This window comes from Protomyctophum bolini, assembly GCF_963924005.1.
Source record: "Protomyctophum bolini genome assembly, chromosome: 13".
Taxonomy (NCBI): domain Eukaryota; kingdom Metazoa; phylum Chordata; class Actinopteri; order Myctophiformes; family Myctophidae; genus Protomyctophum; species Protomyctophum bolini.
The window spans coordinates 7,569,955-7,594,286 of NC_137874.1; the positions used below are offsets into that span (position 1 = coordinate 7,569,955).

A 24,332-nucleotide genomic window follows, 5' to 3' on the forward strand; every position below is an offset into this window, starting at 1 on the left:
AATGGCACTTATTGGTCCCCCACACAAGCCTTTATTGGCCCCCACATAAGCCCTTATTGCCCCCCCACACAAGCCTTTATTGGCCCCCCACACAAGCCCTTATTGGCCCCCATACAAGCCCTTATTGGCCCCCAACACAAGCCCTTATTGGCCCCCCACACAAGCACTTTTTGGCCCCCCACATAAGCCCTTATTGCCCCCCACACAAGCCCATATTTGCCCCACAAACCATTATTTGCCCCCCAAATAAGCCCTTGTTTCCCCCCCACCCAAGCCCTTATGGTCCCCCACATAAGCCCTTATTGGTGCCCCACAAGCCCTTTTTGGCCCACATAAGCTCGTATTGGCCCCCCACATGTCCTTATGTGGCCAAAAAATAAATAAATAAAAATAAAACATTTTTTTGCCCTTTCCCTTGCCCTTTTTGTTGAAAAAGGGCACTTTCTGCAAAAGGGCAGGTGTTCAAGCCCCCCTAGCCCCCCCTCTGCACGTGCCTGTGCAAAAGGTTATCTTTTAAGTTATTTGAAAATGTACAATAAGTGTGTGGGCCTACTCATTTCTCAGAGGCAAATCATAATAGCCTATAAAATACAAAATAAATTGCATCAAAAGTAGCACATCTATATGCTCACAACATGTCATGGCCCCATTTGGAACCTCTCCCTCGAGTTGAGCTAGGCATTACAATAGGCCTACATTGCGTGTATGTTATTATTTTCATGTTTTATGTTTTATGCTTATACTTATTCTTTTTTTGCTTTATTGCTCTGTAAAGTACTTTAAGCCATGAAAGGTGCTATATCCTACAAATATAGTGTAGTATTATTATTATTATTATTATTATTATTATTATTATTATTATTATTATTATTATTATTATTATTATTATTATTATTATTATTAATGATAATAAATAAAACGTGAAATCTGCTATAATATCAATGCCCAATGCGCTTTGCTCTCGTGCGCTCTCGTCCTTTACGGTAACTGAAAGGCGCCTAGAAATAATGCCTGTCTGTAGGGCAGTGCGATAGCGTGCGATATGGTCCTGCCGTCCTGGACATATGAATGTACAGTTAAATCCCTTCGTATATTCAGTAGAAAAAAAAGGTCACCACATATTTGGAAAATATCATTGAAGAGTTAGAAGAAATAAATAGAAACTATAACCCCAAAAATCTGACAGATGACGTGTACATTGGGGTCCTCATTGGGGTCCTTCAGTCTTCCGGGTCCGCCGCATACACACAACACAACACACTGCAAAGGGAAAAAAAAAAAACATCTAGCCGCAAAGATGTGAGTTTTATTCGTGTTTTGTAGACATGTCACTGTAAATAAAACGTACCGTTGTGGAGTAAACAGTCAGCTGACATTAACCGCCTTTCTGTTTCTCGTCGCCAGGTCTAAAGTCACGTTTAAAATCACGTTAACGTCGGACCCTCGGCTCCCATACAAAGTGTGAGTAATGTGTAATGACAGATCAGCGTTTATTTAACATGATGATGATGATGATGTGTGCATAAACAAATTAATCTAACGTTATATATGCTACTTGATGAGTCTAATGCAGAGCTCTGGAATTGTGTGTTTTGTTAACTTATTGTACATGGATGTAGTTCACATGGAAATTCCAGCGGGGCAACGGCAATAATGTATCACAGGATAACGGTGTCCATAACAATAGCCATCGATCTGCACTGCGTAAAATATACAATATTGTCATATTGTGCCACGCACACACACACATTTATTGGCATTGCGTATGCATTATTATTTATTTGCAGCTCGTTTCAAATCATAAGAGAATGACGACTGATATGCAATTATGCACAGTACCAGCTGGCGCCTTACAGCAAGTAATACTTGCCAGGTATATTATCTATATATTATATAGATAATGCTTGTACAGCAGTCTATCAGCAGATAGTATAATGAGTAAATATGCAATCAATCTATCAACAATGAAACGTTTGCAAAGGTTCAATTGCAGGAGTCATTAGTCCAATAACTGAACAGAACATATGTCACAAAGTCACATGGTACTTTGGTTGTTGTATCATTCAATGTAATGCAGGCTACTATATTGCTCATATTGCACTTGTCTTTAGTTGTAACTTGTAATCATCAGGCCTCTGTTGATTGTTTGCCCAGCAACTGGTTTTTATTTTGTATTGAATTGAAAATGACTTTTTGCTATAAAAAAAATCACTGGGTTCACAATCATTGATGTCTTAACATTCAGCCATAGTACTGCTAGTTGTACTAACTAGACCATAATGCAATGCACCATATGACATATGTTCAGGCTCAATGGCTAAGGTTATCGTCTATCGATCAAACTTTCCTGTCCATGTTTAGCCTACAATATGTTCATCTGACATTTTAGCAGCTGGACTCGTGTCCAGGGGCCTCATTCATAAAAACATATTCTTTCATTTATATGCCTACACTTATCCTAATATATTTTCATATAACACCTGGTTCAGAGAAGATACTCCTGACTAAAACAAGTTGCACATGGTTGCTGCCATAATTCAAGCATGATTCCGTCTTATGATTGGATTCATGAATCTCAAATTATTTTATATTTGAGAGCATATGCATGTGGTTTGCTAATTATCGCCTTTCCATCTGTAAAAGGTACAATTACTAAATTATTGTATCGTCATGTAGGTATGCTTATTTGTACCAAACAAGGCATATGTGTTTTTCAGATTTAAGTAAATAAGAGCATTTGTATAGCGATTTGATCCAAAGTGTGGAGAAAAAAAAGAAAAGCAAACTGTGCCTATCACCTCAGGTCTCAGGAAACCTAAATGTGTGCTGTCTGCGCGCACAAAGTCCTCTTTATGTGTGCCTGCTCATTGTCTGTAACCAGGAAACACGTTGCCAGTGTTTAGCTTATTAACAGATTCTTGATCACAGTGGACGTGATGGATGTAATTAGTCTGTAAGAGACTGCTGGGATACCTGACATCATGTCACTGAGAGTGAGTTCCCTCTGGAAAGACTTAGGGGCACGGTGGCACAGTTGGTAGTGCTGTCGCCTCACAGCTAGAAGGTCCTGGGTTCGATTCCCGCTGGGGACGCTGTGGGCCCTGGTGGCGTGTTCCCTCCTCATCATTGCCCATACCCGAGGCGGGGGTTGGCGAAAGGGCCTTTCTGTGTGGAGTTTGCATGTTCTCCCCGTGTCCCCTAGGCCTAGGGTATAGGTACCCTCACAAAAACATGCCGTAATCCTGGTCTCTAAAACTACCTCCCCCTGGCCAGCCGGGGCACCTGATGGAGGGGAAAGGAACTGGTCGGAATAACGTGTCCCTTCCACTCGCTACGTCCGGCCGGGGAAATTCCCCTCTGTCAGGTGAAAAGAAGCAGCTTGGACTCCTCATGCATAGAAGGAGGCATGAGGTCAGTCCGCTGCCCCCCCCAGGTTGGCAGAGGAAGTGTAGCGCCCAGGATTACATTAGACAATTGGCACTGGGTGAAAAGAAAACTGGGTTACAAAATCGTGGGATAAAAAAATAAAAATAAAGACTTGAGAGTATACTTGGGCATCTGTAGCAGTAGAGGCTCAGAGCCTCTGCCTGATGACCAAAAGCCTAATGTCTCCCCCAGCCAAGGGGGGGAATTCCCCTTTAGGATAGTGGCAATGTTGGCTTTTCCTGCAGGAGACACTCATGTTCGATTCCCGGGCGTTACGCAATACGCATGCATGAACACAGAGACTGATTGATTGATTGAAATATTTATTAACAGTTTGCGTTTGCGTGCGTGCGTGCGTGGGTGGGATCTGCTATTTTTCACCAAATTATAGCGTCTATTATGACATGCCAAAATAGGGATGCTGTAGTGTTCAAGTTGTGAAGTAAGACCTTTATAAATGAGGAACCAGCTGGAGCCAGTTGCACCACCTCACACTAAATTCAAACTTAGCCTAGTTATAGCTTAAATGGCTTTTTACTCAAGCCATTTAAGCTATAACTAGGCTAAGTTTGTGTGAGGTGGTGCAACTGGCCAGGTGTGTATTGAGAGGATTATCCTTTGCTGTGGGCAGATGTTGAAAATCAGCTCTCGTCAAAGGGCAAAGACCACTTTGGTACAGGTTTGGGTTGCAGTTATCTTGCCATGATGCAACTCCAAAGTTGGAAAAGTAATTAAATAAATCAAATAGAAATTGACTTACATTGTAAAAGTCACTCTTAGCCCATAAACAAACAAAAATAGTTGATTCAGGCAATATAGAACATCACAAAACCAGTACTTTTTTAAAAATACGGTATTTATAATATATAATTTTTTTAATTTGAAGATCCGGAATCTTCCGGAACGTGATATTCACAACAAACCTACCTATCTCCAATCCGGGAGATACCTCTGTGTCTCATTAGTTGTTGCTATACAACATTTATTATTATTATTGTTGTTTTTATGAGAATTTGAAGGTTTTCAGAAAAGGTAGGTCAGGTTTTAGAAGGCGTTTTTAGAATGGGCCTCTTAACATGCATCTGGTTCGTCCAATGTGACGGGGATGTCCATGTCAAACAAAATAAACATCAAAGGACACTTGGCTATTATACGCATGTCGACCGTGGGTGCTCGGCTTCAGTTAAAGATGGAGTGCCACGATTGTTTTCCACTGTAAAACATGATCATCAGTTAAAAATAACTTTTTCCAAAAAGTGTACAGTATTTGTTAAAATCATGCTTTTATTTGGACACGCCCACCAGTTCATTAAGTATGCCTGGTTTGCCTGGTGGGTGGTGATCCACCTGAACTGAAGCCGCACCCACAGCTGTAGTTGTATTGTATGTTATATTACTGTTCATTTCTTTGGCCCGTTTGTCTGTCAAGGGTTTAGCCTCCAGGAAGAAACCCTAAATACAAAGTTAATACACCATTGCACATAAAAACAACTCCAGGGTGTCTAATGAAGTACTGTCACCTCATAGACACATGAAAAACTGGAAAAATACAAAAATGGTGGCACTCCATCTTTAACCCTCTAACACCCGCATTAATTTCTACTTGCAAAAAATAGATTTCAACCTTACTACTACTTTGTACTACTAGGACTGACACTAAGAAATATGTTAAAAAAAATAAAAAAATAAAGTTTGATGAACATTTTATAATAATTATATAATAATTATATAATAATATAATAAATGAATAATTTACATTTGGGGGATATCTTTCACAATAATGAATAAAACATGTTCTAGACATTCTAATGATCACAAAAAAACATATATTACAATTATTTTACCTACTTTTATTAGGGTAAAGGTCAAAAGTCTTAGGTTAAAAAATGTTCAAAATCGCACAGAGTCCAGACATTTTTTATTTGTGTGAATTTCAGCCTCTGTGGGGGGTGTTTATATGCAAATATCATGACCAATGGCATTGAAATGGCATTGCAATGAACATCACTGATGACGTTTAGGTGAAAAAAAAAAAATAATTTAGTAATTAATTAAATTAAATTTGTTGCTAAAAAGCAACTCTGGGTGCTAGAGGGTTAAAAAAGGGTAGAGCCCGCACACCAAAGCAAGATAAAACATTTTCTTCTTTTTGCAAAAATGACATCGTTTTGATCGGCTGTGGATCTTCTTCAGGTCATATGAACATGCACACCTGCTGACCTCCTTAATAATGATATACCCCACATTGTCCATCACCCCTCCACTGTGAGCCACAGCCCACAAAACAGATCGAAATGTTGTCGTTTTTGTAATGAAGGAATTACATATTTTACCTGCTTTGGTGTGCAGGCTCTGCCTTTTTGAAATAAACAACATTATAAGAAGCGCCACCACCACACCACAGAGGTGAAACCTTGCCATCTATAAAGGATCGAGCGGAGATGGGTGAATTGACAACTTTCTCACCCAAAATCAATACAATGTAGACGGTAGACGCACAGTTGATTCAATAGTGCAGCTCGCTGTCACGCACAAAGAATATAAAATACGACCGAGATGTGAAGAGCTGTTATAGGAAAAGACATATTGCATTGGAGCGATACTGCTTAAAAGTTTACTGGGCACACGTATTATTACCATATAACAGCCTATGGCAAATAACGCCCGGGGTCCGAATCGATTTTGCATATTAACAGCCCGGGCTACTATTTGGTAATATACGGTATGTTTCTATGTCAGTGGTGCTCAATATTTCACGTCAAGGACCCCAGAAACTATATGTAATTAGCCCACCGACCCCCATCAGACAATATGTTGGTCAGGCCAGGGACCCCGCAGAAGCAAAGATTTGAGTTAAAAACATTCGCTCTGAAATAATATATATTCAATGATTTGGGCCACATTTTCCCGATTTTTCTCGAAAATAGCAGACCTACGTACAAGCTCGTAGCGGGTGCCGCGCTATGAGCTATGAGCTTGTACTGTAGATCTGCTATTTTTCAGTAGCTATAAAGTATAACATAATGCTTAAAAGGGGTTCCTGCCTAGAATGGGTTAAGAGTCAGATGCCACTGCCAAGTTTGTACACAGATTTGGCAGGTTGTTTGTGTTCATAATCGCTCGCTGCACCTATGGTCTCTCGTTATGATAATTGACTGACCTGGCTGTTTGACATAATCATTACAGTAATTTTCAGAGGACTTTTAGTAGTTTAGTTAGCAGAGCCACACAGCAGGGATAAATCCCAGATGAATTTTTCTTTCCGTTTCTCGGAAATTGTTGGTCCTATTGAATTTCCACTCGTTACGGTGACTCGACTGCGCCCAAGTTATGCCTGGGTCACCATGAGACACACACACACACACACACACACACACACACACACACACACACACACACACGACATACACACACACACGGTTTCATCGTGAATTAATAGATTGATCGTCCATAAGTGGTCGTTTATTTGACTTGTCATGGGATTCAATTTAATCAGTATAATAATAATCATAAAAGTAATCCAAAAATAGAGAGACTCTTAAAAATGTGTCCGTGACCCACAAATATGTCCCCGCTGCGCGGCACTGTTTTTGAAACCGTGCCACATAGAGGACCACAATGGAAAATACTCCTTTCAGATTCTAAAATAGCAGACCTACAAGCTCGTAGTGTGCCACTTGGTGGCGCGCTATGAGCTTGTAGATCTGCTATTTTTCAATAGCTAAAGCATAACATGATGCTAACACCAAAAGGGGTTCCCGTTCATAATGGGTTAACCCAAGGGCTTCGTTTTTATGATATACAAGCCGTATCTATATGCATTATGGCTCATAATCTGCAAAAAATGTGATATTCCGCGCTTGATTTGAGCTTAGATTGACTTTGTCCCAGTTCAGCATAATGAAATGGCCGACTTTCACTACTGGTTCAAACTAACCAAAACATCAGCCCCCTTTCTGAAACCAGCTCCTCGCCACTCGCCCTCTGTGATATTGTCTCTACAAAATGTTGTGGATGTGCTGATTTTACTCTTTCCTTTTTATTACCAAATAAATCATCCAAGCAGAAGGAAAGTAAGAGTTTTGGTTATATTATAAAATATATCATACATAAAATGCTGGAATCATCATGTTTTGCATTGTTTGTTTGTATTGCAGCCTCAGTGTCCCAGACAGCACGCCATTCACTGCAGTGCTGAAGTTTGCGGCTGAGGAGGTACGGAATATTTTATTACGTTCTTACTGTACATTCAGGAACGTTGTGCAGATGTACACTAGCTGTAACATCCTCAGGTTTAGTGTTGACTCTTGAGAGTGTACAAAATGGAAGGAGGTATAGTTATGGAAGGAGGTGTACAAAATGGAAGGAGGTATAGTTATGGAAGGAGGTGTACAAAATGGAAGGAGATATAGTTATGGAAGGAGGTGTACAAAATGGAACCAAATGGACCCGCTACCGGGTACGGGTCCATTTGGTTACATGTGTACAATTTAAATGAACACGCATGAAAGTGTGACTGTGTAGGAAGAGGTGTGTGATCGAGGTAGGGCTGCACACTATAAACTATTGAATATTACTGTATTTATTTATATACATTCATCAAAAGTCTGTATAATTCCATCGTGGCTGGAGCTGTGCAGCATTGCGGGCAAGGGGCCAGCTAGGCACGCCAATGTTGAAGCGCTGGTCCCTAGTGGTAAGAGGAAGGACTGCAGGCGGACCCGTGGATTCTTGACGAGGAAACCCCGTGCAACCGAGCGCCCAATGTAAAGCCCAGGTGCACTCTGGGTGCACTTCCGCATTTGGACACCAACATTTGGTGTCCAAATGCGGAAGTGAAATGCTGAATCAGCAAAAAGACGGTACTTCCGGCAGCCTTCCGGGTGCTTCAAAACGCCACTGAGCAACTTCCACTGACATGAATAGCGGAGGGGGCGGAGCTTCGCGCTAGTTTAGTCTCTATCCTTTTAATACTCTATGATTGTGGGCCTCCAGTTAGAGAAAATCCTTTCATCTCAGGTGAACCCAATTTAACTGATACCCCTCTAGGTTCAACCTCCCGTCTCCCAGATCAATACCATGCTTGTGCTGAAGCTCGATCAATACTTAAAGCTTTGGTCACGCTGTTTGGCACGATACATAAAATAGAATCACCGTGTGAAGAGCTATCGGATGTAGACACAATGGATCACTAGTACTCCCCAACGTTAATGTTTACTGGACAAAGAAATAATAATTCTAATCTAAATCTGACCTGGCTGCCAGAGGGGTTTAAGAGTTAGTTGCCACTACCAAGTTTGTACACACACACATTTGGCAGGTTGTTTGAGTTCAATTGCTGCCCCTAAAGCCAAGGCTCATACATAGTGTGGATTTTCGGTGGTGGGGTGACCACCGAACTACAACATGACGTCACGAGCCGCGGTGAAGAGCAAACCACCGCCACCGCTCCAGCCCTTCTCTCTGTTTTAACTCACCTCCGCTCAACGTTATTTCAGCTCCGGTGGTCACCTCACCACCGGAGTGGTGGTCACCTCACCACCGAAAATCCAGACTTTGAATAGGCCTTAAGGTGCTCATTATATCGACTAACTTGTTTGACATAATCATTAGAGTAATTAATTGACTTTGCTAAAGATGCAGAGCCAAAAGAGGGAAATCTCTGAGGAAACTTGATGCGTGTATACTAGGGCTTTAACCCATTCTGACCTGAGATCAGATTCATACGAGGTTTCCACTGGACACACACTGGTCTGATTAACCCATTCTGACCTGAGATCAGATTCTAAAAATGTCAGTCGTTCTTCGATTTTTCAAAAATAGCAGACCTACAAGCTCGTAGCGCGCCACTCGGTGGCGCGCTATGAGCTTGTAGATCTGCTATTTTTCAATAACTAAAGCATAACATGATGCTGACACCAAAAGGGGTTCCCGATCAGAATGGGTTAAGATGATTGTCTGCCACACACGCTGCTGTCAAGTCATGTATTGGCTCCTCAGGTCACATGACCAGGAACCAGGTAACAGGAAGCAGGTAACAGAAATCTTTAGAGACACCCAATGTCATGTAATGTAATGTTATTATTGAGACCGTTTGAGAGGAGCGGTTCGTTACTAAATAAAGAAACCAGCGCTTCTTTCACCTGACCAATATCACTATGTGATCATTTCTAGTTTTTAAATTATTATTTCCACACAACAGCTACAAGGTGTAAGTGCCAGGGGCGTTAAGACGAGCTTGTCCTTACTTTGTCCGCGGTGCCAGAGCCGTAAAGACAAACTTTGTTTAATCCACGTTAATCACTGCTTGATTAGCATTATGTTAGCATTATTTTTTTTTTTGTATCTAGCGCTTAACGATTTTAAAGTAAAAACGGCCAAAAATCCCGTGTCCATATGCATTATGGCTGGTTGACATGGGGCTGGAAGGAGAGGGTGGGGTCAAGGATGACACCAAGGTTGCGGACTCGGGTGGAGGGGGTGACAGTGGAGCCATCAATGGTGAGGGAGAAGTCATGGGAGGAGCGGGTGAGGGAGTCGGGGCCAATGATGAGGATTTCAGATTTATTGCAGTTGAGTTTTAGAAAGTTTGTTTGCATCCATGTTTTTATGTCAGTCAGGCAGGAGGTCAGGGTGGAGTGTGTGATGGCGGTGATGGTTTTGGCGGGGAGATATAGTTGAGTGTCGTCGGCATAACAGTGGAAGCGGAGACCATGAGTGCGGAGTATCTGACCAAGGGGGAGCATGTACGTACAGGATGAAGAGGAGGGGACCAAGTACTGAACCTTGGGGGACGCCGTGGGTGACAGATTGACTTTGTTATGATATAATCTTTAATTTAAGGTGTAAGTCATTCCACGTGTTTGGGGCACTGAAAAAAAAGGCTGTTTTCCCCTGTTCTGTGTTTACATTTGGAACCTGTAAGTGTGAGCCAGTGACTGGAGCTTGTCCTATATATGTTACAGACCTGTAGTGTGAGCCAGTGACTGGAGCTTGTCCTATATATGTTACAGACCTGTAGTGTGAGCCAATGACTGGAGCTTGTCTTATATGTCACAGACCTTTAGTGTGAGCCAGTGACTGGAGCTTGTCTTATATATGTCACAGACCTTTAGTGTGAGCCAGTGACTGGAGCTTGTCCTATATATGTTACAGACCTGTAGTGTGAGCCAGTGACTGGAGCTTGTCTTATATATGTCACAGACCTGTAGTGTGAGCCAATGACTGGAGCTTGTCTTATATATGTCACAGACCTTTAGTGTGAGCCAATGACTGGAGCTTGTCCTATATATGTTACAGACCTGTAGTGTGAGCCAGTGACTGGAGCTTGTCCTATATATGTTACAGACCTGTAGTGTGAGCCAATGACTGGAGCTTGTCTTATATATGTTACAGACCTTTAGTGTGAGCCAGTGACTGGAGCTTGTCTTATATATGTCACAGACCTTTAGTGTGAGCCAATGACTGGAGCTTGTCTTATATGTCACAGACCTTTAGTGTGAGCCAGTGACTGGAGCTTGTCTTATATATGTCACAGACCTTTAGTGTGAGCCAGTGACTGGAGCTTGTCCTATATATGTCACAGACCTTTAGTGTGAGCCAATGACTGGAGCTTGTCTTATATATGTTACAGACCTGTAGTGTGAGCCAGTGACTGGAGCTTGTCTTATATATGTCACAGACCTGTAGTGTGAGCCAGTGACTGGAGCTTGTCTTATATATGTTACAGACCTGTAGTGTGAGCCAGTGACTGGAGCTTGTCTTATATATGTCACAGACCTGTAGTGTGAGCCAGTGACTGGAGCTTGTCTTATATATGTTACAGACCTGTAGTGTGAGCCAATGACTGGAGCTTGTCTTATATATGTTACAGACCTGTAGTGTGAGCCAATGTTTATTTCGCCTGTCGGGCCAAGAAAGGCCCAGCCCACTCTGTCACACAGGAATGAGTTCTATAAGGTTCACAAATGAATAAAATGTAGAAGAGGGAAGTTTGCTTTAAAGAACCTTTTGTACAACGTATTGTGTAGAACTATACAGGTTTAACTTTGTGAGAGTGAGTTTGCGTCTTTAGTGACACTCTGCTAAGCATTGCCAACTTTATTCTCTGAAAAACACATTTTGAAAGCACACAGGAATCTGTGTGTGCTCCCTGTGCTCCTCCCCTGTCCCCACGTGTGTGTGTGTGTGTGTGTGTGTGTGTGTGTAGTTATGTATAGTTACTGTCACAGGCCTGCCAGGTAGCCCTCTGTTTTTCACGTGGTTAATCATTCCATGTAACTTAGCCCAGTGGTTCTCAAACATTTTTGGCTCAGGTCAAAAATGCACATAACCCTTTTCGTCCACACCACCCCTGAATTACAGTGTTGCTTTATAGCAACTTTTGTCATTAACGGTAAGTGAATATGTGAAACTGAATGTGAATCGTCTTCCCAAAGATGCAGTATTTCGCGAGGAGAAACTGGAGAGGATATTTGTTTTCATTTCCACCCATGACTTTTATGCTTGGCGTCTAAACCCCCAGCATTCCTATTCTGGAGGGAACACATTCACCAAAGATAGCCGATCTACAAGCTCTGTAGATCTGCTATTTTTGGTGGAGAGACTACTTGTCGTTGGTAGTACTGTAGGCTGGAAAAGAACGCACTAAGTACAGTTTAACTTGAGTCTGTGGTATAAAGGGTATAAGTGGTGACATTGATACATTCCGAATATTATCAAAGCAATCTGAGTCACCCCTGGAATTGCATCCCTGGCTTAACCACTTGAACCCTAGCATCCGTGAGAAAATAGCAGATCTACAAGCTCACAACGGTTTTGCGAGCTCTGACCCAGTAGCAACCTATGCTGTTGCTCAGTGTACTTGATAGGTCCACTTCTCCCAATATAAGCAATTAGTCTTGTGAAGAACTGCATTTATTTTTTATTTGTGACCATTTGTTCTCTTCTTTTGACTTGTTGCAGTTCAAAGTGCCAGCAGCGACCAGTGCCATCATAACAAATGGTGAGTTGACAGACCAAAAGAAAACATGTATTATTATGCTGTGTTCAATGTTAAAGCTTGTGTTGGTTCTTTTTTTTACATCAAAATAAACAAAAACGTACAGTATGGTGGTGGAAAGAATAACCACACATTGCAACCTTGATAGTTTAATCGAAAAAGTAATCAATAGAATAACCGCTAAGAAAATGACCCAATAGTTTCAAATCAATCATGTACATAGATTGAACATTGAACATGGACTATGTATTCACAGGACAGTAGAAGTGCACACGAAGCAGAGAGAAAACGTATACAGTCCAAATATTTTTTTAACATTTTTAAATGTCTATATATATTACCGTATATTCATTTATTTACTGTGAATATGAAGCATTGAGACAGAGCTGGTTATGTGTGTCTGCGCGGCGCGCGTGTGATTTGTCATTTGTAAAGGAAAAACGCGGCAAATGACCCACTGTGTACCATACCATCTCTGTCAGGTGGAAACTACATAATATGTCCAAAACCTTTACTTTTTTCAAATTCAAAAGTACCAGATCTACCAGCTGGAGAGCCTGCAGATCTGCTACTTGTGATGCCTTTGTGTGATGGCGTAGTTAGTATGATGTATGAACTTTACGAAAAGAAAAAAACTATGGACAAAAGAGGTTTCTGCCCGGCCTCAACGATATATTATTCCTGCGATCTCTAAAATATAATCTAATCATACTAGTCCTGTGTGAATAAAGCTTGGGATACGTTTATATCAACACGGGTACAGTATATTCATCATATAGTGACAGCATCCAGAACTAGTGGACGAGGTGACCGATACATAGATTGTAAAATATACTCTAGCAGTCAGTCAGTCAGCCAGCCATCATTAGATGTTCAAAGATTCTGACAGCGGGCACAGTTAAACAAAATGAAGATAAACTTCATTGTTTCGATCGTACTCTGCTTACGTGAAATTAAATTATTTGTAAAGCAATGAAAGCATCCTTTTAACTCCTTTCAGGCCTGTCTCCACATGAATGCCAGGTAGACCAGGGTGTCTTTCTGTAGGCCTGTCTCCAGATGAATGCTAAATGCTATGCATTGCTATGAAGCTCATAGCGCGCCACCGGGTGGCGCGCTACAAGCTTGTAGGTCTGCTACTTTTGAAAAATCGAAGAACGACTGACATGGAAACATATAGCGTTTTCAGAAAACTGTCAGGATGTAGAAGACATTTTTTTTAATCTGATCTCAGGTCAGAATGGGCTATTTAAAAACTGATGAAGACGTCCTGGAAATGACGTAAAGATCAGATCTGTGATCTGGCCTATAGTCCTGAACGTCGTCATAACGTCACCATGACGTCATTTGGCTTGCTGGGTTGTCTCTTTACAGTACCTACTAGGCTCTGTAGGTCTTTGTACTGTATATATATATATAGGCCCAATGCTTCCTTTATTTTCTGTTGTGTCTTCACTTTATTTTGAACTATTTCGTTATTTTTGCCCAACTATTATTATACTATGGGCTATATATTGTGCCACCCCTTAACAACACATATCCATAAACTTATTTGCCATTTTTTACTATTTTATAAAACCTTTAAAAAAAAACTTTTAAAATGGTTCAAATAGCCGATCCACAAGCTCACGTCTCTCGACGTGAACTATTTTAAATGATCCTCTAAGAAACACACAGAACAGTCACAACATAACGGGGAGTCAGGGACACACACACACACGTATATATTCTCCACACACGTTCTAAATCATAGCGTTTTGTCTTTGTATTCCAGTGCTCAGTGGAGAAGCCCTTATACAAGGACTCCCTGCTGGGCACTGGAATACCGTCCTGGAATACCGTCCTGGAATACCGTCCGCACGGTGGTCAAAACCAGCTCCAGTTTTACGCTGTGCCGCGCTGGCAGAGGCCCTGACGCACGCTCAGGAAGCGTGCGCATGTGTGTGTGTGTGGGGTGCAACTAACGATGCAACTAACGATTATTTTCATAATCGATTCATCTGCCGATTATTTAACCCATTCTGACCTGAGATCAGATTCTAAAAATGTTTTTGTATGTTTCTATGTCAGTCGTTCTTCGATTAAAAAAAGCTCGTAGCGCGCCACTCGGAAAAAAAAGAAACTAGAGTTCTCAACAGGGCTGAAAATGTACACTGTTGACACTGTGAGCTCTGTACAGAAGTAACATGCAGTGTTGTTGTCAATATGTTGCAGGTGAATATTCCTTTGGTCCTTTTGTACAACAATGCATCCCTCTCTCGCTCACACACTCTCTCTCCTCTCTTTCATGGTCGCGTCACGCAGACGGAATAGGAATCAACCCCGCGCAGACGGCAGGTGAGTTTTGGACATAATATTATACTTCTGTCGTTCACTTCCCCACCCCCGATATCGTCTTATATCCATATATTAAGTTTTCGTGTGTGTCCCCCCCCCCCCCCCCGTAAATTAACGCGTTCATAAATAGTTTTTCCAGATACCTGTTTTGCTTAGAGCAGGGGACGGTATAACATGAATGAATAACATCGAATCTGTACTGGGATTTTTGTCAGCAGAGCTTTTCTTTTGGTTCCAAATCATTAAACAAAGCATGTTTCCTGGTAGTTAATACTGTTGATGTTGTTTTGCGATAAAAAAAAAATACAAAACCAATATATTATTTTCCCGGGGGCTGCATGTTTCTGTGATACTACTTCTGATAAAAAAAATGCATTTGTTTGACTCATGAATATTGATGCAAAGCCCAAAGGAGCGCTATTTATTACATTTAATTGAATTAAGCCATTTTGGGCGGGAACCCCCCTTTTTGGTGTTTTAAGCGTTGCGTTATACTTTAGCTATTGAAAAATAGCAGACCTACAAGCTCACCTACAACATTTTTAACTAAAATATTTGCTTCTGGTGGGGGGGGGGGGGTCCCCGGAACAACATATTTCAAGATGGGGGGGGTCCGTGGCCCAATAGAAATAATTCTGGGGGTCCTTGACATGAAAAAGGTCGAGCACCACTGACATTAGAAACATGCAGGTTTTTCAGAAAACTATTTTTTGGTCGACCTCAGTCCAAACTGGGTTAAAAAGTTTACAGACCCTGGCTGCAAAGGAGGTGTTGTCCCCGGGTCTAGCTTTAGAATATCAAAGAACCCTGGGAGTCCAAGCTGTTCTAATCAGTCCTGACGTACTGTAGGTGCACACTGCAGTGCAAATTAGCCCTGGTGGACTTTTAGAGTCCCAGTGTTCCCTAATCAGAACCCTCTTAACTTTTGATCAAAGCCATTCATTCTGTTTTAATCTCACATACAGTTTGCTGCTTCTCAGCTTCTGTATTTGACTTTTGCAGAGGGCATGCACACTATAGTAAAGAAAGAAAAAGAAAAAAACATCCGCAGTGTAAATTTAGCGTGCAAGGCTTTAGTTTCCGACGGATCTACACGCTCAAAACGCTGCGCGAAGTGACGCGTTTTGAGCTGCTACTTTTTTTGAATTTGGATGATTTAGAAGTAACAGTTTTGGACATATGAGGTTTCCACCCCGACAGAAACTATATAGTCCACGGTGGTGGGTGGGCACTCACTCACTCACTCACTCACTCACTCACTCATTCACTCACTCACTCACTCACTCACTCACTCACTCATTCACTCACTCACTCACTCACTCACTCACTCATTCACTCACTCACTCACTCACTCACTCACTCACTCACTCACTCACTCACTCATTCACTCACTCACTCACTCATTCACTCACTCACTCACTCACTCACTCACTCATTCACTCACTCATTCACTCACTCACTCACTCACTCACTCACTCACTCACTCACTCATTCACTCACTCACTCACTCACTCACTCACTCACTCACTCACTCACTCACTCTGGCTCACTCACTCTGGCTCACAGAGCGCATGGAATATTTATGTACTTCCTTCAGTTCGTTGAATAACAGACATTCAGACCAGACACCCTTTTCTTTTTTAATTGCCTATATTTCTTCCGGGTGTCGCCCTGCTGGAAGTGTTATCGGTCACGCTAATGGGCTAAACTTTGGCCATGGTGTGGAAATGGATCTCAGTGTTTTTACCTCTTTTCTTTTGGCCCTCCTTTCATCACTGGAACACTGTGAAATGTGTCTGTTCCCCCCGACTCCCCATCACATCTAGTTTAGTCACATTATCCCCTGACGTCATTATGGGCAAAACGTTCAAAAAACAGCTCATCTAAAGGGTTCACAATGGACGCTTTGTGTGTGTGACTGTGTGTGTGTGTGTGTGTGTGTGTGTGTGCGTGTGCGTGGGTGTGTGTGAATGTAGTCACTTGTTTATAAGTTACGTTTTATCGTATTTGTATATTTATGTATGGTCCTGAATGTGTGCATTGACAAATTTCCCTCGAGTCGTGGATAATAATAATATCTAATTACTTGATACAGTATTTAGATATTTTGTATCATTGTAAGCCATGATGTATTCATGGAAAACACCCGTTCTTGGTTCTGGTGACTGATATTGTCCTTCTAACCCATTTTGGCCTGACCTCGAAATTAAAAAAGAATCCTCTAAATCCTCCAGTTCTCTGAAATAAATATTTTCACGATTTAAAAAAAAATAGCAGACCTACAAGCTCGTAGCGCGCCACTCGGTGGCGCGCTATGAGTTTGTAGATCTGCTATCTGCTTTTTCAATAGCTAAATTATAACATGTTTAAAACACCAAAAGGGGTTCCCGCCCAAAATGGGCTAATACGTGTTTTTTGGGGGGGGGGGGGGGGGGGGGGGGGGTTTCAATTACACATTTATTTATAAAAAAAATTGGGGGGGAAAAAATGATGTGCTCCATGATGACCGGACCGCAAGTGTGCAGCAAGCATTTAAGAAAAGATGTCTGCTCATGTAATGTTAAATTAGAACGGCGATAGGGTTTGTTATAATGTGTATAACGTTGGGACAATAGGCCGTTGGACTGGTATAGCATGGCACCTGGCTGCCATGGTCAACAGAAAAAACAATCTGCAATGGCCCCAGTATCCAGTTGTTTCCAATATATTTGGTGCTTTTATATCATATACAATTGGTGATTGTTTTGATATTTTGAGCTCTGCGACTGCTTCCCCACACCCACTGCCACGCCCCTTTTTTAAGCAATTGACATGAACAGTTGAACTGAGCTGTTCTTTGGCTCATAAACCAACAAGATAATCGATATTGTGCAAATCTGTGACTCTACTGTTCAGGTTATGCATGTTTTTGCCACAGGCCACTCCCATTGCAACGTCCCTTTTTAGGCAATTGGTATTATTACCTACTGGTATTATTGGAACATATTACCTACTGTACCAGCACACTCGCACACTTGACACTTCCTGCAACATGTCAGCCTCCTATAGGACAAAATCCGTAGCCACTAGAGGGTGGGTTAGACCGACCGCTGTTGGACATGAAGAAATGCACAAAAAACAACCCCCCCAATATCCAATTTTTCCCTGAAATATCTATCAATAACACCATCCCACCACACTGGATTTGTATTTGCATACATGCCGGTATGTTAAATGTACAGTATGAATAGCCTTCTGTCATTTATCTTCCCATTCCCCACAACAATATACAGAGAAACACGGCATATTTTGGATATAGTTTGAATGGTGATTATTAATCATCACCAATTATACCGTGAGAAATTTGCATTTGATCAATGCAACAACAACCTTCCATTTCTGACATAGTGAATAGCATTCAGAGTCCTGTATAGACCACCGACTGACTACCAATGTTTTGACCCGAAAAATGGTTTAATAATAGCGTCACAATCATTTCAACCACTTTATCCATTTATAATGTTGGATATTCAAAAATAGCAGATGGCACAACCTCACACAATGTCGCTTTGTGCAAGCTTTTGCATCTGAAAGCTAAAAGCTACTTTTGTCGTTGAAGAATATCGAAAGTTGTGTTTGTGTCGTGTGTGTCTTTGCTGCTTCCGGGGAAAGTTTTTTTCCAAAGCACATGCTGTAGTGTCACAGTTCTGCGCCAGGTGGTTTTGGGGCCTCCCGGGTTTATTTTATTTTGCCTGGTGCCTTTTTGCCACATCTCAGGCGTCGATGTGTAATCTCCTCGGTGATGCTCTGGCTCCCCTGTTTGTTTATAATATTATGGAGTTCATTATTGGAGATTTTATTTGGCCAAAAGATCTGGCATATTCGCCGGAGGCATCGGTTGTGAGTGACTGTAGTTGCGAACGCAGTGAGCACTAACTATGAGACCTAGCAGAACCTGTCTGTCTGTGTGTGTGTGTGTGTCACGCTGTAACGCCACCCGCCCGGCGCCCGCCACCATACACAAAAAACACACACAAAAACTTAACTTAAAAAAACATTTAAAGAAAATACTTAACATAATTCTTTTTATTTTCTTTTACTTAAAGAAAACAAAAATAACACGCACGAACACATACACAATAAAAAAATAACTTAAAAAAAATTAACTTAAACATTAACTTAAAAAAAAAGAAAGGAGAACCTTAAAAAGTACGTAATTCATTCGAATTGTTGTCATTGCAATTCACGAGCTGCGTTCGCTTCCCGCGTCCGCGCGTCTTACTTGTTGTACAGCTGTTCTTAACGGTGGTGTGTTTCTACTAGGGTAGGTGTTTTGTAAAGCACCATGCTGTAGTTGTACAGCTGTACTTAATTAACGCTGGTGTGTTTCTAGGGTAGGTGTTTGTACAGCAGCATGCTGTAGTTGTACAGCTGTACTTAATTAACGCTGGTGTGTTTCTAGGGTAGGTGTTTGTACAGCACCATGCTGTAGTTGTACAGCTGTACTTAATTAACGCTGGTGTGTTTCTAGGGTAGGTGTTTGTAAAGCACCATGCTGTAGTTGTACAGCTGTACTTAATTAACGCTGGTGTGTTTCTAGGGTAGGTGTTTGTAAAGCACCATGCTGTAGTTGTACAGCTGTACTTAATTAACGCTGGTGTGTTTCTAGGGTAGGTGTTTGTAAAGCACCATGCTGTAGTTGTACAGCTGTACTTAATTAACGCTGGTGTGTTTCTAGGGTAGGTGTTTGTAAAGCACAATGCTGTAGTTGTACAGCTGTACTTAATTAACGCTGGTGTGTTTCTACTTTCTAGGGTAGGTGTTTGTACAGCACTATGCTGTAGTTGTACAGCTGCACTTAATTAACGCTGGTGTGTTTCTAGGGTAGGTGTTTGTAAAGCACCATGCTGTAGTTGTACAGCTGCACTTAATTAACGCTGGTGTGTTTCTAGGGTAGGTGTTTGTAAAGCACCATGCTGTAGTTGTACAGCTGCACTTAATTAACGCTGGTGTGTTTCTAGGGTAGGTGTTTGTAAAGCACCATGCTGTAGTTGTACAGCTGCACTTAATTAACGCTGGTGTGTTTCTAGGGTAGGTGTTTGTAAAGCACCATGCTGTAGTTGTACAGCTGTACTTAATTAACGCTGGTGTGTTTCTAGGGTTAGGTGTTTGTACAGCACCATGCTGTAGTTGTACAGCTGCACTTAATTAACTTAACTGAATTAGTAGTTGTACAGCGGTACTTAATTAACGCTGGTGTGTTTCGGGTAGGTGTTTGTAAAGCACCATGCTGTAGTTGTACAGCTGTACTTAATTAACGCTGGTGTGTTTCTAGGGTAGGTGTTTGTAAAGCACCATGCTGTAGTTGTACAGCTGTACTTAATTAACGCTGGTGTGTTTCTAGGGTAGGTGTTTGTAAAGCACAATGCTGTAGTTGTACAGCTGTACTTAATTAACGCTGGTGTGTTTCTAGGGTAGGTGTTTGTAAAGCACCATGCTGTAGTTGTACAGCTGTACTTAATTAACGCTGGTGTGTTTCTAGGGTAGGTGTTTGTAAAGCACCATGCTGTAGTTGTACAGCTGCACTTAATTAACGCTGGTGTGTTTCTAGGGTAGGTGTTTGTAAAGCACAATGCTGTAGTTGTACAGCTGTACTTAATTAACGCTGGTGTGTTTCTACTTTCTAGGGTAGGTGTTTGTACAGCACCATGCTGTAGTTGTACAGCTGCACTTAATTAACGCTGGTGTGTTTCTAGGGTAGGTGTTTGTAAAGCACCATGCTGTAGTTGTACAGCTGCACTTAATTAACGCTGGTGTGTTTCTAGGGTAGGTGTTTGTAAAGCACCATGCTGTAGTTGTACAGCTGCACTTAATTAACGCTGGTGTGTTTCTAGGGTAGGTGTTTGTAAAGCACCATGCTGTAGTTGTACAGCTGCACTTAATTAACGCTGGTGTGTTTCTAGGGTAGGTGTTTGTAAAGCACCATGCTGTAGTTGTACAGCTGTACTTAATTAACGCTGGTGTGTTTCTAGGGTTAGGTGTTTGTACAGCACCATGCTGTAGTTGTACAGCTGCACTTAATTAACTTAACTTAATTAGTAGTTGTACAGCGGTACTTAATTAACGCTGGTGTGTTTCGGGTAGGTGTTTGTAAAGCACCATGCTGTAGTTGTACAGCTGTACTTAATTAACGCTGGTGTGTTTCTAGGGTAGGTGTTTGTAAAGCACCATGCTGTAGTTGTACAGCTGTACTTAATTAACGCTGGTGTGTTTCTAGGGTAGGTGTTTGTAAAGCACCATGCTGTAGTTGTACAGCTGTACTTAATTAACGCTGGTGTGTTTCTAGGGTAGGTGTTTGTAAAGCACCATGCTGTAGTTGTACAGCTGTACTTAATTAACGCTGGTGTGTTTCTAGGGTAGGTGTTTTGTAAAGCACCATGCTGTAGTTGTACAGCTGTACTTAATTAACGGTGGTGTGTTTCTAGGGTAGGTGTTTTGTAAAGCACCATGCTGTAGTTGTACAGCTGTACTTAATTAACGCTGGTGTGTTTCTAGGGTTAGGTGTTTGTAAAGCACCATGCTGTAGTTGTACAGCTGTACTTAATTAACGCTGGTGTGTTTCTAGGGTAGGTGTTTGTAAAGCACCATGCTGTAGTTGTACAGCTGTACTTAATTAACGCTGGTGTGTTTCTACTAGGGTAGGTGTTTGTAAAGCACCATGCTGTAGTTGTACAGCTGTACTTAATTAACGCTGGTGTGTTTCTAGGGTAGGTGTTTGTAAAGCACCATGCTGTAGTTGTACAGCTGTACTTAATTAACGCTGGTGTGTTTCTAGGGTTAGGTGTTTGTACAGCACCATGCTGTAGTTGTACAGCTGTACTTAATGAACTTAACTTAATTAGTAGTTGTACAGCGGTACTAAATAAACGCTGGTGTGTGTTGTGCTTCCAGGGAACGTGTTTCTAAAGCACGGCTCGGAGCTCCGCATCATCCCCAGAGACCGAGTGGGAGGCCGATGAAGACCACGCTCCTCTTCCTCTTCCGTTCCACAGTGACTCAGCCTTCCCCTCCCAGTCCCGGGGAGGAGGAAAACACCTCATCAGACCGTTTGCATTTATATTTATTTTTTACTGGCCCCTCAAATGACGATGACTGAATACTGATGCACGTAGACGTATAACGTATACACTGTAAAATGCAGACTGTTCATTTAACTCGGCGAAGTGAGGAAATGGAACCATTTTTGGTTTGTGTACACTGAGTTAAATTGAAACTCAGTATTTTACTTTGCATTTTGTAAAGGTTATACTTATCTCTCTCTCTCTCACACACACACACACACATCGTGCGTCAAGTCTAGTCCAGCTATTTCTGTAAACTTTATTGCATCCTGGCATCATTAGACATCTATGGCATATCGCTCTCGCGCGCGCTCGCACACACACACACACACACACACACACACAGTGGCTGCGCCTGCTCCATGAGAAAGACTAATTAAAAAGAAAGAAAGAAAAAGGGGAACAGCTATAACTGGCTAAAACTTTTGTACATTTTCAGTTGTGACAAAAACATATCTAATTAAATGTCATGTCTGACAAACGAACCTTTCCGATGTTTACACGCATCTTGCTTTTTTTCCCGTTGTTTGCAATGACCTCATTAAAATGTCTTAAGACAGATTCATACTTCAGTTTAATGGCTGTGTCGCCCACCAAAGAATAGCCGATCTACAAGCTCACAACGGGTTGTGTACTCTAGTCTAGATCAGGGGGTTCTCAACGTTTTCGGCCATGTCTCGCGACCCCCCCATCATTATTGTCGGTGCACAACACTGTGCGCAACAAACGTACACCAAAGCCTTTAATGGTCTCCCATCTGCTGTCAAGACAAACTCTTCCTGACCAGACATTGATTAAACATGACCTGCTGCTGCTGCACATTGAACTGAATGTGGACCATCTGTATCTGTTCCAGATGAACCACTTGTCGTGGAGCTTTGCTGCCCTCTACTGGGTCGTAATCGAATTAGGTTTTTTCTTGTCCGCCTTGCATTTCTATTTCAAGACATTACATCAGTATAAAATCCCCCACCTGATAGACGTCCTACTACATAAATGCTAATAACGGGTTGTCTAGACGGTTGTCCTGAAATTGTTCATGCTTTTTTTTGGTGGCCCCAAATTTGTCCCGATAAGGTCGGCACAGCCAATGTTTCACATTAATATTTCACCAGACATTTTTTTTGGTCTGCTGTGCTCTGACTGTCTAGAGGTCGAAACACTCATCTAAAACCATTGGTTCCCAAAGTGGGGTCCTTGAGGGAGTTCCAGGGGGTCCCCAGCTAAATGATAGTTTGGAACCAAATGGACCCTTATGGGTCTGAAACTATCGGAGTTAAATTAACGTTGATTTTACAACCGGGGTCTCGGAGATAGAAATGCCATTTAATGGGGGGTCCTTGACATTTAACAGGTTGAAAATCACTGCTACAGCCGTAAAAATCTTCTCTCATGCGGCTCCCTGGCATATCTTTTCCGTGGGATAATTGGTGTCAATGTGGCGGTCCAAATTCTTTGGGGTCCCCAGATGATTAGCCTAATGTGCAACATTGTTTTCTCACTCAACAGCAAACAAAGCAACATACAGGATGAGTGTAAACGGTGTATCTGCACATTTCTAAAGTGACAATTTATAGACTTAAGATTTATTTAAAATACCAAAGTTTGCCAAATATCACAATGCAAGGCAAAATCAAGCCTTCATGGGGTGTAATTGATAGTTTTTGGGTGAACTACTCTGTTCTGTTCAGAATTTGTCTTTCCACAAAAAAAGCTCAATAGTGGGCTTGATAAAAGCCTGGATCAATAAGGTGGTCATTATCGAGATAAAGATTAAGAAGCTCCATTCCTGGTTTTGAGTGCAACTTGATGCTTTAGTCAGTGTGACACTGTAGTGTGATTAAGTAGGGCGTTGATGTCCGAAAAACCACATGAATATGGATATAAATGTTTTCCACCCGACAGCAACCATATATATATTACTGTACAGCAGACGGTAGCACTTGAGACAGTGACCCACTCATCAGTTTTGAGGTAATAAGGTATCGTTTATTAACGTCCATTGTCTGGAGAAGTAGCACATGAAGAGAGTGTTGTATCGCCGTGCGACATACAGGGTGCTTCGTTCGTTCTCCCCGACCTTTCTGTCACCTGTATGCCGGTTGATTTAGTTACAAAAGTGCCTCTTAATCTTAGATATTTTCCCTGAGACAGAGAAGGCTATTAGGTATGATGGAATAGGCTGAAAGTGCTTTGCTGGAAAAACATCCCCACTTCCTCTTGACATAAATAAACATCTGAACAGGTCTGGGCCATTCGTTTGTGAGCTGCTGCTTTTTTTTTTTTTTTTTACTTTGTTTATTGGTTTTTTTCACAGAAGCATTATTTAAATACTGAGTTTGACAAATAATAAGTGAGCTGCTGCTTAAACCATTCAATCCGGGAAAGCATTTGTGTCATTTTAGCTACACGTGTGCGTGTGTGTGTGTGTGTGTGTGTGTGTGTGTGTGTGTTAGGATAAAAACAAA

General features: G+C 41.7%; 2 protein-coding genes across 2 annotated transcripts in view; one reads left to right on the forward strand and one right to left on the reverse strand.

The window, feature by feature from the left end:
• Positions 1-1,242: 1,242 nt before the first annotated feature.
• Positions 1,243-23,525, forward strand: ufm1 (ubiquitin-fold modifier 1). Its single transcript, XM_080780579.1, has 6 exons — positions 1,243-1,299; positions 1,405-1,461; positions 7,584-7,641; positions 12,391-12,430; positions 14,732-14,764; positions 21,695-23,525. Coding segments are annotated over exons 1-6 (258 nt in total). The 5' UTR covers positions 1,243-1,297; the 3' UTR covers positions 21,763-23,525.
• LOC308327279 (uncharacterized protein) overlaps positions 23,071-24,332 on the reverse strand; it is a 551,554-nt gene continuing 550,292 nt past the window's right edge. Inside the window, exon 14 of the transcript XR_013965180.1 lies at positions 23,071-23,116. The gene's annotated coding sequence lies outside the window, so the exon portion shown is untranslated. The remainder of the gene's footprint in view (positions 23,117-24,332) is intronic.

Bases quoted from the DNA above. Each gene is read 5' to 3' on its own strand.
- ufm1 (XM_080780579.1), top strand. The intron at 12,431-14,731 runs GTGAGTTGACAG...CGCGTCACGCAG, and splicing joins CAGTGCCATCATAACAAATG to ACGGAATAGGAATCAACCCC. The intron at 14,765-21,694 runs GTGAGTTTTGGA...TTGTGCTTCCAG, and splicing joins CAACCCCGCGCAGACGGCAG to GGAACGTGTTTCTAAAGCAC.